At 36.1% G+C, this 13806-nt stretch overlaps 1 protein-coding gene across 1 annotated transcript in view; it reads left to right on the top strand.

The window, feature by feature from the left end:
- Positions 1 to 371: 371 nt before the first annotated feature.
- The window catches only part of DNAJC24 (DnaJ heat shock protein family (Hsp40) member C24), a 63290-nt gene continuing 49855 nt past the window's right edge, over positions 372 to 13806 (top strand). Inside the window, exons 1-2 of the mRNA XM_003254367.3 lie at positions 372 to 455; positions 1264 to 1407. Coding sequence (XP_003254415.1) covers positions 1300 to 1407 — 108 coding nt within the window. The 5' untranslated portion in view covers positions 372 to 455; positions 1264 to 1299. The remainder of the gene's footprint in view (positions 456 to 1263; positions 1408 to 13806) is intronic.

The following is a 13806-nucleotide window of genomic DNA, read 5'->3' on the forward strand; positions in this document are numbered from 1 at the left end:
GCTTCTCACATCCTTGCCCCCGCACCCCTCTCTCACCCCAGAGTTCAAGCACCAACCGAAAAGATTGAGAGTAGCTCAGGGTACGGTAAACGGAGGAAGCTTTGAAGAAGGCGGGGAAAGCCTGGGATGGCGAGGGGGTGCTCGCTGAGAAGGAGGAGAGAAGCGACAGTCGCGGGGCCCAGACAAGACAGACTTAGAGCGAAGCCAAAGACGCCTTTCTTCACAGTTCGGGAACTTACTGGTAGTAAACGCCACTCCATAGAATCGGTGACCGGTTACCATAGCGACCGCGTCGGGGTGGGCGGAGCGTCGCTTCTGAGCGGTGCCACGGCCACAACAGCTCGACCAGAAACGCGAACACGTCGGAGCAGTGACTTCCGGCGGAAGGAGAAGCCGGTCCGGAGTTCTGGCCGACAGCAGGCGAGGAGTGGGCAGCAGCGCCTATGTGAAGTTAGGTAGGTCTGATGTCCTATAAAGCGCGGAGAGGGTGCCTGCCAATGGCTGGGTGGGTAAAGCCGACTGTGAATGGAGAAGATTCCCAAGTCCCGAGCTTGAGGAGGCCCCGGCTGTTTCGTTAAGTGTATATAGCTGTGGGAAGAGGTTGCCTGATTTCTGGGGCTCCTGGTAGGGTCTCTCTTCTGGAGCGTGGAAGACTGGGGCATCCTCGCGTAGAGAGTTTCACTCTGTCTTTGCGAGGTCTCAGCGCCTCTCCAATAACACGGGACTCTTGTGCTCTATCAGCTGGTGCTGACGTTATTTCTCATATCATGCTCTCCAGACAATCTGGAGGAAAAGCAAACGAGAAACATTCAGAAGGAATGCCCCCAAATTTATTTTAATTCTTTGGTGTTCTGTTTTGCTTTGTTTTTATTCGTTCATTTTGTAAATATTCATTAAGCTCCTCCAGCGTGTTTAGTGAGTGCTTACTTGCGTGCCAGTTTTATCATAAGACTAGCAGAAATACCTTCTTAGAGGTTCAAACACCACCCGGTTCATTATAAAATTCTTTTTTTTTAATGCTGTTGTATATTCATTAATTAAAGTATAAATATATATCGTGAAATACCTAACACGTTTTCCTTACTTGTCAGTACACTTATACGTGGAATTCTTGGGGCATTTTAAATGAAAATCTATGCTTCCTCAGGTTTGCATTATAATGATTTACTCTACTAAATATTAAAGAATTTACAAAAGCAGTACTTAATTTTTTCTTCGATACATGGCAAACTGTGATGAATTGTCATTAATATTTCTATTCAGCTAATCTGAGAAGGCTCACTTCTGGTTCCATGGACGATGGCGGTTGAGCAGATGCCAAAAAAGGATTGGTACAGCATCCTGGGGGCAGACCCATCTGCAAATATATCAGACCTAAAACAAAAATATCAAAAACTCATACTAATGGTAAGTCTTTTCTTTCAGATTTTAAATCATGAGGGGAAAAAATCAATTTTTATATGAAACCACAGATTTAGGTTTCCAGAAAATAGGATACCAGTGGCAGGAATCCAGGTATTAATTTGATTTAATTGAACGTTTCAGTAATATTGCAGAAAAACTTGATTTGAGGTGGGAAAGCATGGTTAGGAGCAGGAGATCTGAGTCAGGCTGCTTGAGTTAGAATCTTGAGTCCATCTCTATCTGTGAGAATTTGGACAAGTTACTTTTTCTTATATGTGCCAAGGGAGGATTAAATGAAATAATCCATGTAAAATATTTAGAAGCGTTGTTACATAATAAACAACAGTAGCCACTAGCCACATGTGGCTGTTAAGCACTTGAAATGTGGCTAGCCTGACTTGAGATGGACTGTAAGGGTAAAATATACAATGGATTTTAAAGACAGTATTTAAAAAGAGTTAAAATAATTTAACAATTTTTATGTTGATTATGTTGATTAAAGTTCACTGGTTTTATTTTTCCTCTACTGTGTCCATCTGCTGATAAACTTCTTAAAAGAATTCTTGATCTCTTATCTAATTTTCATATCTAGCATTTCTACTGGCTCTTTTTTTAAAGTTTCCATCTCTTTCTCATCTTTCTATACATATTGTCCACTGTTTCTACTATATCCTTTAATAAACTTATCACAGTTAAACTCCCTGTCTGATAATTCTTTGTAGTTAATAATCAAACAGTTTTTATGTGGATTATATATTGAAATGATAATATTTTGGGTTACTGGCTATTTTGTGTTTTATATACATAATATGCATGCATGTATTTGCACATATCAAAGTTTGTTTCTCTTGCATTTTACTTTTTTAACATTGCATATGTAGCCAGCATTTATACTTACATTATATTTCTATGGGGTAATGCTGATTTAGACCATTTATACACTAATTATCAGTTGACTTTTTTTTTTTTTTTTTGAGATGGAGTTTCACTCTTGTTGCCCAGGCTGGGGTGCAATGGCGCGATCTCGGCACACTGCAACCTCCGCCTCCCAGGTTCAAAGGATTCTCCTGTGTCAGCCTCCCAAGTAGCTGGGATTAAGGCGCATGCCACTATGCCTGGCTAATTGTTATATTTTTAGTAGAGACAGTGTTTCATCATACTGGTCAGGCTGGTCTCAAACACCTGACCTCAAGTGATCCTCCTGCCTTGGCCTCCCAAAGTCCTGGTATTACAGGCATGAGCCACTGCACCTGGCCGACTCTTTTTTTTTTAAATGAATTGTAGTATTTGTAAATATATCTTTCTGAACTTTTATATTCATTTTTTCAATCTGTATTGTGATGCTTCTTAAGCCAATGTCTGTAATTCTATACTGAAGCCCAGTTAACTCAGTTTATAAAGAGTAAAGAACCATTATTTATATAGAATTTGTTGTCTCTTTAGTTTATACCAGTTACATCAATGTTGTTTTGCCAAAACTATTAATGTTCATTGTGAGAGACAGTAACTGTTTCATCATCAGGATTGTACTAATATTCTTACTTTAGGTAGTATGTTGGACTAAATGACCTTAAGGTGCCTTTTGCCCCAGAATTTTTAAAGTTTCTGTCAGCAGAATCAAGTAGACTTTATTGAAAAATATCCCAATATTAAACCATCCTTGTACCTCACTCAGTTAATTGGGAAATGAGCCTGGAAAAGTAGACTGGATCATTCTGGTTCTTGTAGGCCATGCTAGCCTTTAATTGGCCACTGAGAAGCAGTCTGCACATAATATGTAGTATCTGTCAAACAGTAAAGTAGATAAATCATTTCACGTATGCGCTAACAATGTATCAGAGAGTTCTGGTTGCTCTACATCTTTGCTGATATTTGATGTTATTGGTCTCTTTCATTTTGGCTATTGGAGTTTTTGCAATTTTGCCACCATTGACATTTTGGGCAGGATAATTCTTTGTTATTTCGGCTGTCCTGTGCTTTGTAAGATGTGTGGCAGGATCCTAGATGCCAGTAACAACCAAAAATGCCGCCTGCATGTCAAAATTGCCACATCCCATGAGAATCACTGGACTACTTTACAGTGTCTAGTCATACCCCATTGTGGGGTTGTTGCTTTTTTAAAATTTCTCTGATGACTAATAATGTTTGAGCTCTTTTTAATGTGATAATTGGCCATTTGTATAATTTTCTTTTATGAAGTGTTTTTTTAAATTAAATATATTCTTGATTCTGTATATATGTTGTATATATTTTCTCCTAGTCTGTGATTTACCAGGTCATTTTCTTAATGGTGTCTTTTGATGCAGAGTTTTTTGTTTTGACAAAATAGAATTTATCAAATGTGTGTTTTTATAGTAATACTTTCCATCTTCTCTAAGGTTATGAGAATATTTTTCGATGTTTTCTTCTAGAAAGTGGTCATTTGCTTTTACCTTTAGACTTATGATTTCTGTGTATAGCATGAGATGTGAGGTCATGTTTTTATTTTTCTTCAGTATAGATATTCAGTTGTTCCAGCATCATTTGTTGAAAACTTTTTTCTCCATTGGACTGTCTTGGCAATATGGGTCTATTACTGGCTCTATTCTGTTTTATATATTTGTTTATCCTTTTACTAATAACCTCCATCTTGATTACTGTAGATTTATAGTCAGTCTCAAAGTCATTGTAAAGTTAGTTCTCTAATATTATCCTTCTTTTCCAGTTTATTTTGGTTATTCTAGTTTGCTTATATTTCCACAGAAATTTTAGAATCAGCTTGTAAATGTCTACCGAAAAAATCTTGCTTGAGTTTTAAACTGGGATTGCAATAATAGATACCCACTTTGGTAGACTGGGCATCTTAATAATATTGAGTCTTTGAATCCATGAACATGTATCCTTCTCCTTACTTAAGCCATCTTTCATTTCTCCGTCAGTGTTTTATAATTTTCAGTGTAGAGGTCTTACATATCTTTTCTTGAATTTATTTCTAGTTATTTGGTTTTTGGTTCCATTATAAATGGTATTTTAAAAAATATTTCATTTTTCAGTTGTTGATTGATAGTATATAAAATTATAGCTTATTTTTATATACTGGTCTTTTATCCTACAATCTAGGTAAATTTGCTTTTTAATTTTCATAGCTATTTTTGTCGATTTCTTAGAATTTTCTGCCAACACAATTATGTCATTTGCAAATAACGAGAGTTTTAATTCTGTCTTACCAATCTGTATGTCTTTTATTTCCTTTTCTTGCCTTAAGGCACTAGCTGGTTGCTTCTATTAAAATGTTCAGTTGAAGTGTTAAGAGCAGGTATCCTTGCCTTGTTCCTGATTTTAGGAGGAAAACCTTCAATATTTTACCAATAAGTATACTGTTAGCTGTATGTTTTTAAAGATGCCCTTTATCAGCTTGGGGAAATTCTTCCAATTAATACTTTGCTAAGAGTTTTTATGGTAAGTAGATATTTAAATTTTTTAGATCCTTTTTTTCGCACCTATTGAATTTTTGCATTTATTGATTTTCTCATTTAATTTGTTAATGTGGTGAATCACATAGATTTTTCTTAAGTTAAACCCACTTCTCATTCCTAGGATAAACAAACCACTTATCATGAAGCATTATTATATTTATACATTGAGGGATTCTAGTTGCTATTATTTTGTCATGGATTTTTATGTTTAATTTCATGCTGTATATTTGTCTGTAATTTTCTTTTCTCGTAATGTTTATGTCTAAATTTATTATCATAGTTATCCCAGCTCCATAAAATGAATTGTGATTTCTGGCTTTATAGTGAGGAAGAGAGGTGGAGGTCTAACCATTTTTTAAGTCTTAACCAGTCTTTCTCTTGTTTAGTTTTGCCCCTCAACTCCTCTCAAAGGTACTTAGTGCCTTCCATTCCTCAATTTCTCCTGCCTCTGTGTGAATGAACTCACTTCTTTGTCTCTTTCACTTAAGACTTAGGTTTCAGTTTTTGTAAGTACACTGAACTTGTTATCATTTATTGATGAATTTTCTGTCTCTTCAAATTTTGGTGTCTTTTGCCTGTCTTTTCTCTTCTCTCCTGTTCTTTTGCCTGTTTTTTTCTCTTCTCTCCTGTTTGTTTTTACACATTTATGCCTTTTTTTAAAAAAATTATTATTCCTTTGCTGTTACTATTAAGGAATTTTCAGAGGGATGAAAGTGTGAGCCAGTTGCTCTGGCTCATACTTGTAATCCTAGCTACTCGTGAGGCTGAAGCAGGAGGATTGCTTGAGCCCAGGAGTTCAAGGCTGCAGTGAGATATGATTGTGCCACTGCACTCCAGCCTGGGTGGCAGAGCAAGACCCTATCTCTAATTCATTTGCCATTTAGTGGAAGCCCTGAACTATTTTCTTTTCCCTTTAGAGGCCAGATACCCTTCTGTAGCCATATGCCTTTGCATTTGCACTCTGCCCATCCACTGCCTCACCTGATTCTCACTCATTGTTTCAAAATGATCTTAGTTGTAATCGTGCCTCCCCAGCTCCCTGCCATGTCTGTAGTACATTTCATGGTACTTCTCTAGGACAGGGGAGGTATAGCTGTTAGATAAGGAGAATTAGGGTAGGTGGACTGTAATAAAAGATTGAAATTTTTTCCCCTGCTTTTCTTTTAGAAGATGAGAGAGACTTGAACATGTTTACATTGTATGGGAAGTAGCCACGGAAAAGCTTGAGATTGAAGTTATAGGAGAGTTTGAATAATTAACAAAAGCAGAGAGAGATAGGATCTCAATCATAGGTAGAAGCATTAGCTTTAGGTAAGAGACAGGAGGGACCCGTCTTCATTGTTACAGGAAGGAAGGAAGGAAGAAAAGATGGTCACGATAGCCGGTTTGTTTGTAGGTTTGGTAGCAGAAAGTTGATGAGCTCTCATTTGGTACTTTCTTTTTATTCTCTGTGAAGTAGAAGACAAAGTTATCTGTTGAGAAGGGTGAGAGATGAAGTGAAGCAGCAAATTACAGGAGAGAGAATTTCAACTAGCATTATTCTGGGAAGGCTCCTTGTAGCTAGCTATGTATACTATGGGAGCAAGAAGTCTCTGCTAACAACCTGGCAGCAGGCAACAAGAGACAATACATCTGATATGGTTTGGCTGTGTCCCCACCCAAATCTCATCTTGAATTGTAGCTCCCATAGTTCCCATGTGTTGTGGGAGGGACCCGGTGGGAGATCATTAAATCATGGGGTGGCAGGGGGGGTTCCCCCATATTGTTCTCCTCATGGTAGTGAATAAGTCTCACAAGATTTGATGATTTTATAAGGGGTTTCCCCTTTCGCTTGGCTCTCATTCTCTCTTGCCTGCTGCCATGTAAGACATGCTTTTCGCCTTCTGCCATGATTGCAAGGCCTCTTCAGCCATGTGGAACTTCGAACCATTAAACCTGTTTTTCTTTATAAATTGCTCAGTCCCAGGTATATCTTTATCTGCAGTGCGAAAATGGATTAATACACCATCTCATAGCATTTTGCCCTTCTTTTGCCTTGGTTGATGTATCAGTGGTCCTTATATTACAGTTTAGCGCAATAATTTATAATCGTAATTATGGCCATGAGTTATGTTCAGTTAATTCTGTTTAAGAAGGCTAGGAAGTATAGAGTAGTAAGTGTATAATTAGTAGCACGTGTATTGTACTTACCAGTTTACAAATGCTTTCACATCTGGTTTTATCTTCTGTAAGATAGGCTTTGTTACCCCTATATTTGTACTTGAGAAAATGAAGGCTTAGTTACAGTTAAGTGGTTTGTCAGAAACACAGAATTAGTAAGGGTTATGATCTAGGCTTGATCATGTATCCCCTGACTCTAGATTCTCTCCCATTATATCACACTTCTCATAATTGCCATCTAAAAGGGTTTACTGTTGTTTAAAGGCATAATTTTTGTTTTTTCTGGATTTCCATAGAACACCTCATTTATGCACAGTTAATTAAGTACTATGGAAGGTCAGACATAATTACTACTTTCTTGTAATTTTGAAAGGATCTAGATTTTTTTATGGCTTATGAAGTGAAATTTAGTTTTCTTACTCTTTTTGCATAAGTTTAGACTTTCCAGTAGATTTAAGGCGAAAATTATAAGGGAAAAGCATATTATTTATAATGTTTATCAGATTTTTAAAAACAAAAACAGGCTTTTGAAGTTCGTATTCTTGTTTCCCAATTAGAAGTATCACATTTTGTTAGTCTATGTTTTTCAACAATGTCACAAAACAGTTGGAGAATAAAATTACATTTGACTAACAGCATTTTGTATCTAATTTTGTAAAAAAGCACATGTATTACGTGTACTTTTCTAAGTTCAGAAGACTTTGAATTTAACACCTCCTACACAATTATTTGTTTAGATAAAATATTGCTAAATCATAGGCTGCTGAGTTTACAATACATATTGATTTAGTAAATACTGTTTCTTTATTTCAATTTTTGTAAATGTATTGCTTAGGGTCCTGATTCTGAAAAAATTCTTACAATTGAGATATTTTAGAATGCTTTAGAGATACATATATACGTAAAGTGCAGAATTAGCTTTAAAGACATTATTTACATACCATACATATTACATATTATAGACATACATATTGGCCTGCTGTGTAATAATTTACTATATAAAAATAGGAGTAATTGAACCAACATTTTTCAGCACTGTTTTATTAATAGGGACTTTACTTATTAGTAAATCAATTGTGAATTGATTTTTAAAATTTTTTTTAGTTTTCTGTTAAAAACAGTTTGAATAGTAATCCATTGCTTTGAAATGGTCTAGGGTCCAGAATGAGTAGTTATGTTATTCCCATATTTTTTGCAGTTATGCATGTGAAAATTGTTGTTTACTTAAGAGACAGCTTCATCTCAAAAGCTTTCTCAAATTGAGAACTGGGGGTCTTTTCCCATTGATGCTGATAATATTACAGGATACTTTTCAGTTGGAAAAGAGTTATTGTGTTGGAAAATTATATGCTTCTGTTATAATATGTTCTATAATCTTAAAGAAAATCCATGTAATTTGAGTCAGGAGTGTGCAGGAGGGTCTTGCTGTTAATGTTGGAAGGGTGTAAAATACCACTTAATACTTACGTGGGCATTCAGAGGGTCTCATTTGATTAGAAATGGTTATATATAGATTAGCTTTAAGCTAGTTATGTAATCCACTTTTATGTCTTGAAAAAGAAAGTAGAAAGGGTACCTGTACTATAGTCAGAAGAAAATTACCACATTGGAAAAGAAGGGAGTGAAGAACAATTTTTTAAATAGGTCTTTTGAGTACATTACAAAGCAAAAATGATCTTGATTACAGGAAAGGTACTTAGGCATTAAGAGAAATTTTGTGAAAAAATCTAGGAGTGTTGTAAGTAAAAATCTGGAAGATATAACTTGTCTTGTTGTCCACATTATAATTTCTGTTACCATAGTTAACTGTTTAGCTGTCATCTAGGTATTATTAATATATAGAATGCATGATATGTAACAATAAATAGTTATGTCATAGAGAGACTCTATTATAAACAATTCTTTTTCGTGATAAAAGTGGCAGGAATAGCATTTTAAATGAATAACTTTAGCTAACATGTAGCACTGCGTATCAGATACTCTTGTAATCGCTTCATGTGAATTATTTAACTCTGCAAAGTGCAATATCATTATTATTCCTAATATATAGATGGGTAAACCAAGGCTCAGAGATTAAGTAACATACTGACTAGCAGCAAGAAATTATGACACACTTTACATATACTTTGAAAACTGTATTAAAAAAAACCAGGCAGTCAGTTACCGTTCCAGTGGTTTTTTTTTTAATATTCCTATCACATAAATGCAGCAATAATAGATTATATCTTTAGAGAAAAGGTAGTATTTATGTTAAAGGTACAGACTAGTGAAAGTTAAGCGTGAGCTCTAGAGGGAGGGAAGGAAATTACACTAGAAACTTGGTGAAAAGTGTGAAAGGTGGCAGTGTGGTGTTGTGGAACCTGAGTTCTTACCATGCCTGATTATTAGTTAATGACATTTACTTCCCCAATTCCTGAGGAATGTAAAAATATCTTAAGAAGTTCATTTTCTTTTATCTTCGCCATTTCCAGTAAAATTGTGCTGGGACAACTAAGGTGTGTCTTAACATGCATAAACTCCATGGATTTGAGTTTCTTCATCTGTAAAAATGAGATGCTTATACTATGTTACTCTCTAAAGCCAGCTCTGGTATTTGTTCATTTGTTTTTGTTTTTGTTTTTTTCTCTTATTATATTTTCATTTGTCCTCTAGCTCAGGGGTCCCCAATCCCCGTGCTGCGAACCAGTACTGGTCTGTGGCCAGTTAGGAACCAGGCCATGCAGCAGGTGGTGCGGAGCCAGTGTGCAAGTGTTACCACCTGAGCTCTGCGTCCTGCCATATCCGCTGTGGCATTGTGTTCTCATAGGAGCACAAACCCCATTGTGAACTGTGCATGTGAGGGATGTGGGTCGCACATTCCTTATGAGAATCTAATTAATGCCTGATGATCTGAGGTGGAACGGTTTCATTCTGAAACCATACTCCCTACACCCCCATCCATGGAAAAATTGTTTTCCACAAAACTGGTCCCTGGTGCCAAAAAGGTTGGGGACTGCTGCTCTCGCTGACCCACCAAGTCTGAGAATTTTTTTCTTAATTTAACATACTGTAAGTAACTTTTGGCAACCCAAGATTGGTTTGTTGACTCATAATGGATGCAATTTAAACAGAACAATTAATTGAGACTGCAGTGGTAATCTGTCTCTCATTTGCCATGTTTTTAAGATGAAAAATATCCCCTTTATGGTTTGTTTAAAATGTCATCGTTGATAATGCTTTTAAGTTAGAAAATCTGAGTATAAATGCTCCACGGTTTCCTTTTACAGACAGTGAAAGAAAGAAATCTTTTTTTTTTTTTTTCTTTTGAGACAGAGTCTCACCCCGTCGCCCAGGCTGGAGTGCAGTGGTGTGATCTAGTCTCACTGCAACCTCTGCTTCCCGGGTTCAAGCGATTCTTCTCCCTCAGTCTCCCAAGTAGCTGGGATTACGGGCACCCGCTACCACACTCAGCTAATTTTTCTTTTTTTGTATTTTTAGTAGAGACAGAGTTTCACCATGTTAGCCAAGCTGGTCTTGACCTCCTGACCTCAGGTGATCCACCCACCTCAGCCTCCCAACATGCTGGGATTATGGGCATGAGCCACTGTGCCTGGCTGAAAGAAATCTTAAAATAACTTTCTAAGTATCATCTGACTTACCTAGCTGATAGGAAATCTATGAAGAGATGATTTAGGGCATTATTATATTTATCACATAGGCTAGCTTAAAAGAATTATAGCGTTTCAGAAACTGAAAGAATCTAGCTAAAAGAATCATAGAATGTCAAAAACTAAAGAAAGACAGATTGAGGATATGGAAGATGAGCACAGAAAAGTAGAACAAAGATACATAATAAATATTCAAAATCGAGTAACATGCAACGAACTTACAGACCAAAAATCATTTTCAGCCAGTATTATTAAGCAAACATTAACATGGGAAAAGTGAAAGTTTTGTTTTAAAATATATTCACATTTAGAATTTCCTTATGATTTGGTGTATGTTATTTTCAGTTACGCCAAAATACAAAGACAGGAAAACATTTTTGTCTAGTCCTTTCTGAAGGGATTAATATCGCACTTTTGTTAAATTTTTGGAGTTCTAGAAACTAGAGTGATAGTTGTTTTACTTTTTCTTTTATTTTTATAAAATAACTCGAACTTTATTATGTTTCTTAGTAGGATGTATTTCTTTTAGGCATTTAAAAAATAAACTTTATTGAGGTATAATTTATATACAATAAAGTGTACCTATTTTAGTACATCTCAGTGAGTCTTGACTACATGTATGTGTATAATCAACACCATATCAAGATATAGAACATTTTCATTGCAGAAAGTTCCTTTATGCTTCTCATTCTTCCCTGGGCAACCATGGATCTGCTTTCTGTTGCTATAGATTTCTTGAGGCATTATTTTTGGCTCTAAAAACATCTTAATGTTTTATTTGGCCTTTAATGAACTGAATCAGTAAAGATTTTTAAAGAGAGATTAATCCCTTCACCCACTCCCAAAGAGTAAATCTTATTATAGAACATTACATAGTATACTTTCAACCAAAATGTTTTGTAAGAAGTCTGATTAGTACATTTGGGTATGTTTTATAAGAAGTCTGATTAGTGCATTCTGGTGTTGTATGGGTTTTATATGATTAAAAGTAGTAACTATTACTTGTAAGGTATACATGAAACCATACCTCTTGAGACATGAAACATCATTAAAATTTGACTTCAAGTAAATCATAAATTTTTAGCTCACGAATCCCCTTTTACTGGTTAAGGTTATTTGTGTTTTGACTGATTTTTCCCTTATTTTCAAATTCACATATTCTTAATAATTATAATAATTTGTATTACATATGTGTGCCTGAATTAGTTTCTGTGTCACAAATACAATTAATGTTGTTGTGTCCATGTTATCTACAATTAAAGATCAAATAGATTCTTAAACTCATTAATGGAATGTAAAGTCTCTTCTCATTCTGTTAAGATTTTGAAATTGACTGTAAATTGAGCATTGTTATTGGTGCGGTATTTGGGATAAGTGTCTGGAAAAGACATATCTTTTTCCCTGAAGCAACTTAAACTAGCCATTCATTACTTTTTGGTTATCTCAAGTTTTTTTGTTTTTTGAGACGGAGTCTTGCTCTGTCGCCTGGGCTAGAGTACAGTGATGTTATCTCGGCTCATTGCAACCTCCACCTCTCCAGTTCAAGCAATTTTCCTGCTTCAGCTAACCCCAATAGCTGAGATTACAGGCACATGCCACCATGCCTGGCTAAGTTTTAGTAGAGACGGGGTTTCACCATGTTCGCCAGGCTGGTCTGCAACTCCTGACCTCAGATGATCCGCCTGCCTCTGCCTCCCAAAGTGCTGGGATTACAGGCGTGAGCTACTACGCCTGGCTCTCAAAACATTTAAAAATACAAAATATAATTCTTACAATCCCTAAGGTAATCCAGAATATTTTTTTGAGAATTATGCTTTTCAAATTAGTTAAATGTATATATTCGAATCTGTTTATGAGGATTGAAACAATGTGAGGATGTCTTTAGTAATTCATTCATCCATTCACTCAGCATTTGTTAGGGTTAGTACATACTGTTTTTCTAGGAACTGTTTCCAGGTGCTGTGGATATGGCAGTACTGGTATCTGATGTAATAAATGTTATGTACAGTATATAAATTCTAGAATGTGGTTTTATAGGGAGGCTGTATATATAGCACAGTAATTAAAAGTCATGGCTTTGGGCTTCACTTGTACCATTTATGATATGTGTGACCTAGGAAGAATGACTTACCTCTCTTAGACTCAGTTTCCTTATCTGCAAAAATCAACACACTAATACCTACCTCAAGGGTTTCATAAAGACTAAATGAAAGAATGAATATAAAGCATTTAGCCAGTGTCTTGCATGTGATGCCTTATTATAATTTATCATCATCAGTAGAAATTATGTAGAAGATGCATTTAAAGAATCGTGCAGGGCCATATAAAAATACAGAATAATGACATTATACTAATTTAACTATTATTATCCATCAAAACATTTAAAAATGGGAAAATTATATTTTGGATATATGGTTTTATCTGTTTATTATTGTATATGTTATGCAATTATATGTACATATTGTTGTATATAGTTGTTTTGAGATGGGAAAAAGCCAAAGTGTTTTCCCTACTCACACACCACTCAATACAGTACTTCTGACTGTAGGATTGTGCATGGTTTTCTCCCCACATGCCAAGCAGTTCTCCAGTGGACACCAATTGGGTGTCCTATAATTCAGTTCTGATACTGTTTACCTGGAGTCAGTGTCAAATCCATAAGGGTTAAGGATTCATTTCCATAAGACTCCCATAAGATGTTAGGTGTGAGATGCAAGCCCCGGGTTGTGCCTCTGACTGACTGGCTGTAAATCTGGGTTCCCATGTTTCCTTCTTTAGGCTCAATTGATTTGCTGAAGCAGCTTACAGAACTCAGGGAAAATTTACTTGTGTTTACCTACTCATTACAAAGGATATTTTGAAGAATATAAATGAAGAGATCCATAGGGTGAGGTCTGCAGGGGTCCCCAGTGCAGAAGCTGTGGATTTGGAATGCACTGCCCTTCTGGCACAGTGTTTTCTTTGTTAACCCACCTGGAGGTCACTGAACTCCATCCGTTTTAATGAAGGCTTTATTAGGTAGGCACACTTGATTAAATCAGTGGCTGCTGGTGATCTGCTCAAACCATCAACCCCTCTCCACTTCCTGGAGGTTGAGGGCTGGGGCTGAAAGTCCCAACCCTCCAATCATGCTTTAGTCT

This window comes from Nomascus leucogenys, chromosome 15 (assembly GCF_006542625.1).
Source record: "Nomascus leucogenys isolate Asia chromosome 15, Asia_NLE_v1, whole genome shotgun sequence".
NCBI classification, from domain to species: domain Eukaryota; kingdom Metazoa; phylum Chordata; class Mammalia; order Primates; family Hylobatidae; genus Nomascus; species Nomascus leucogenys.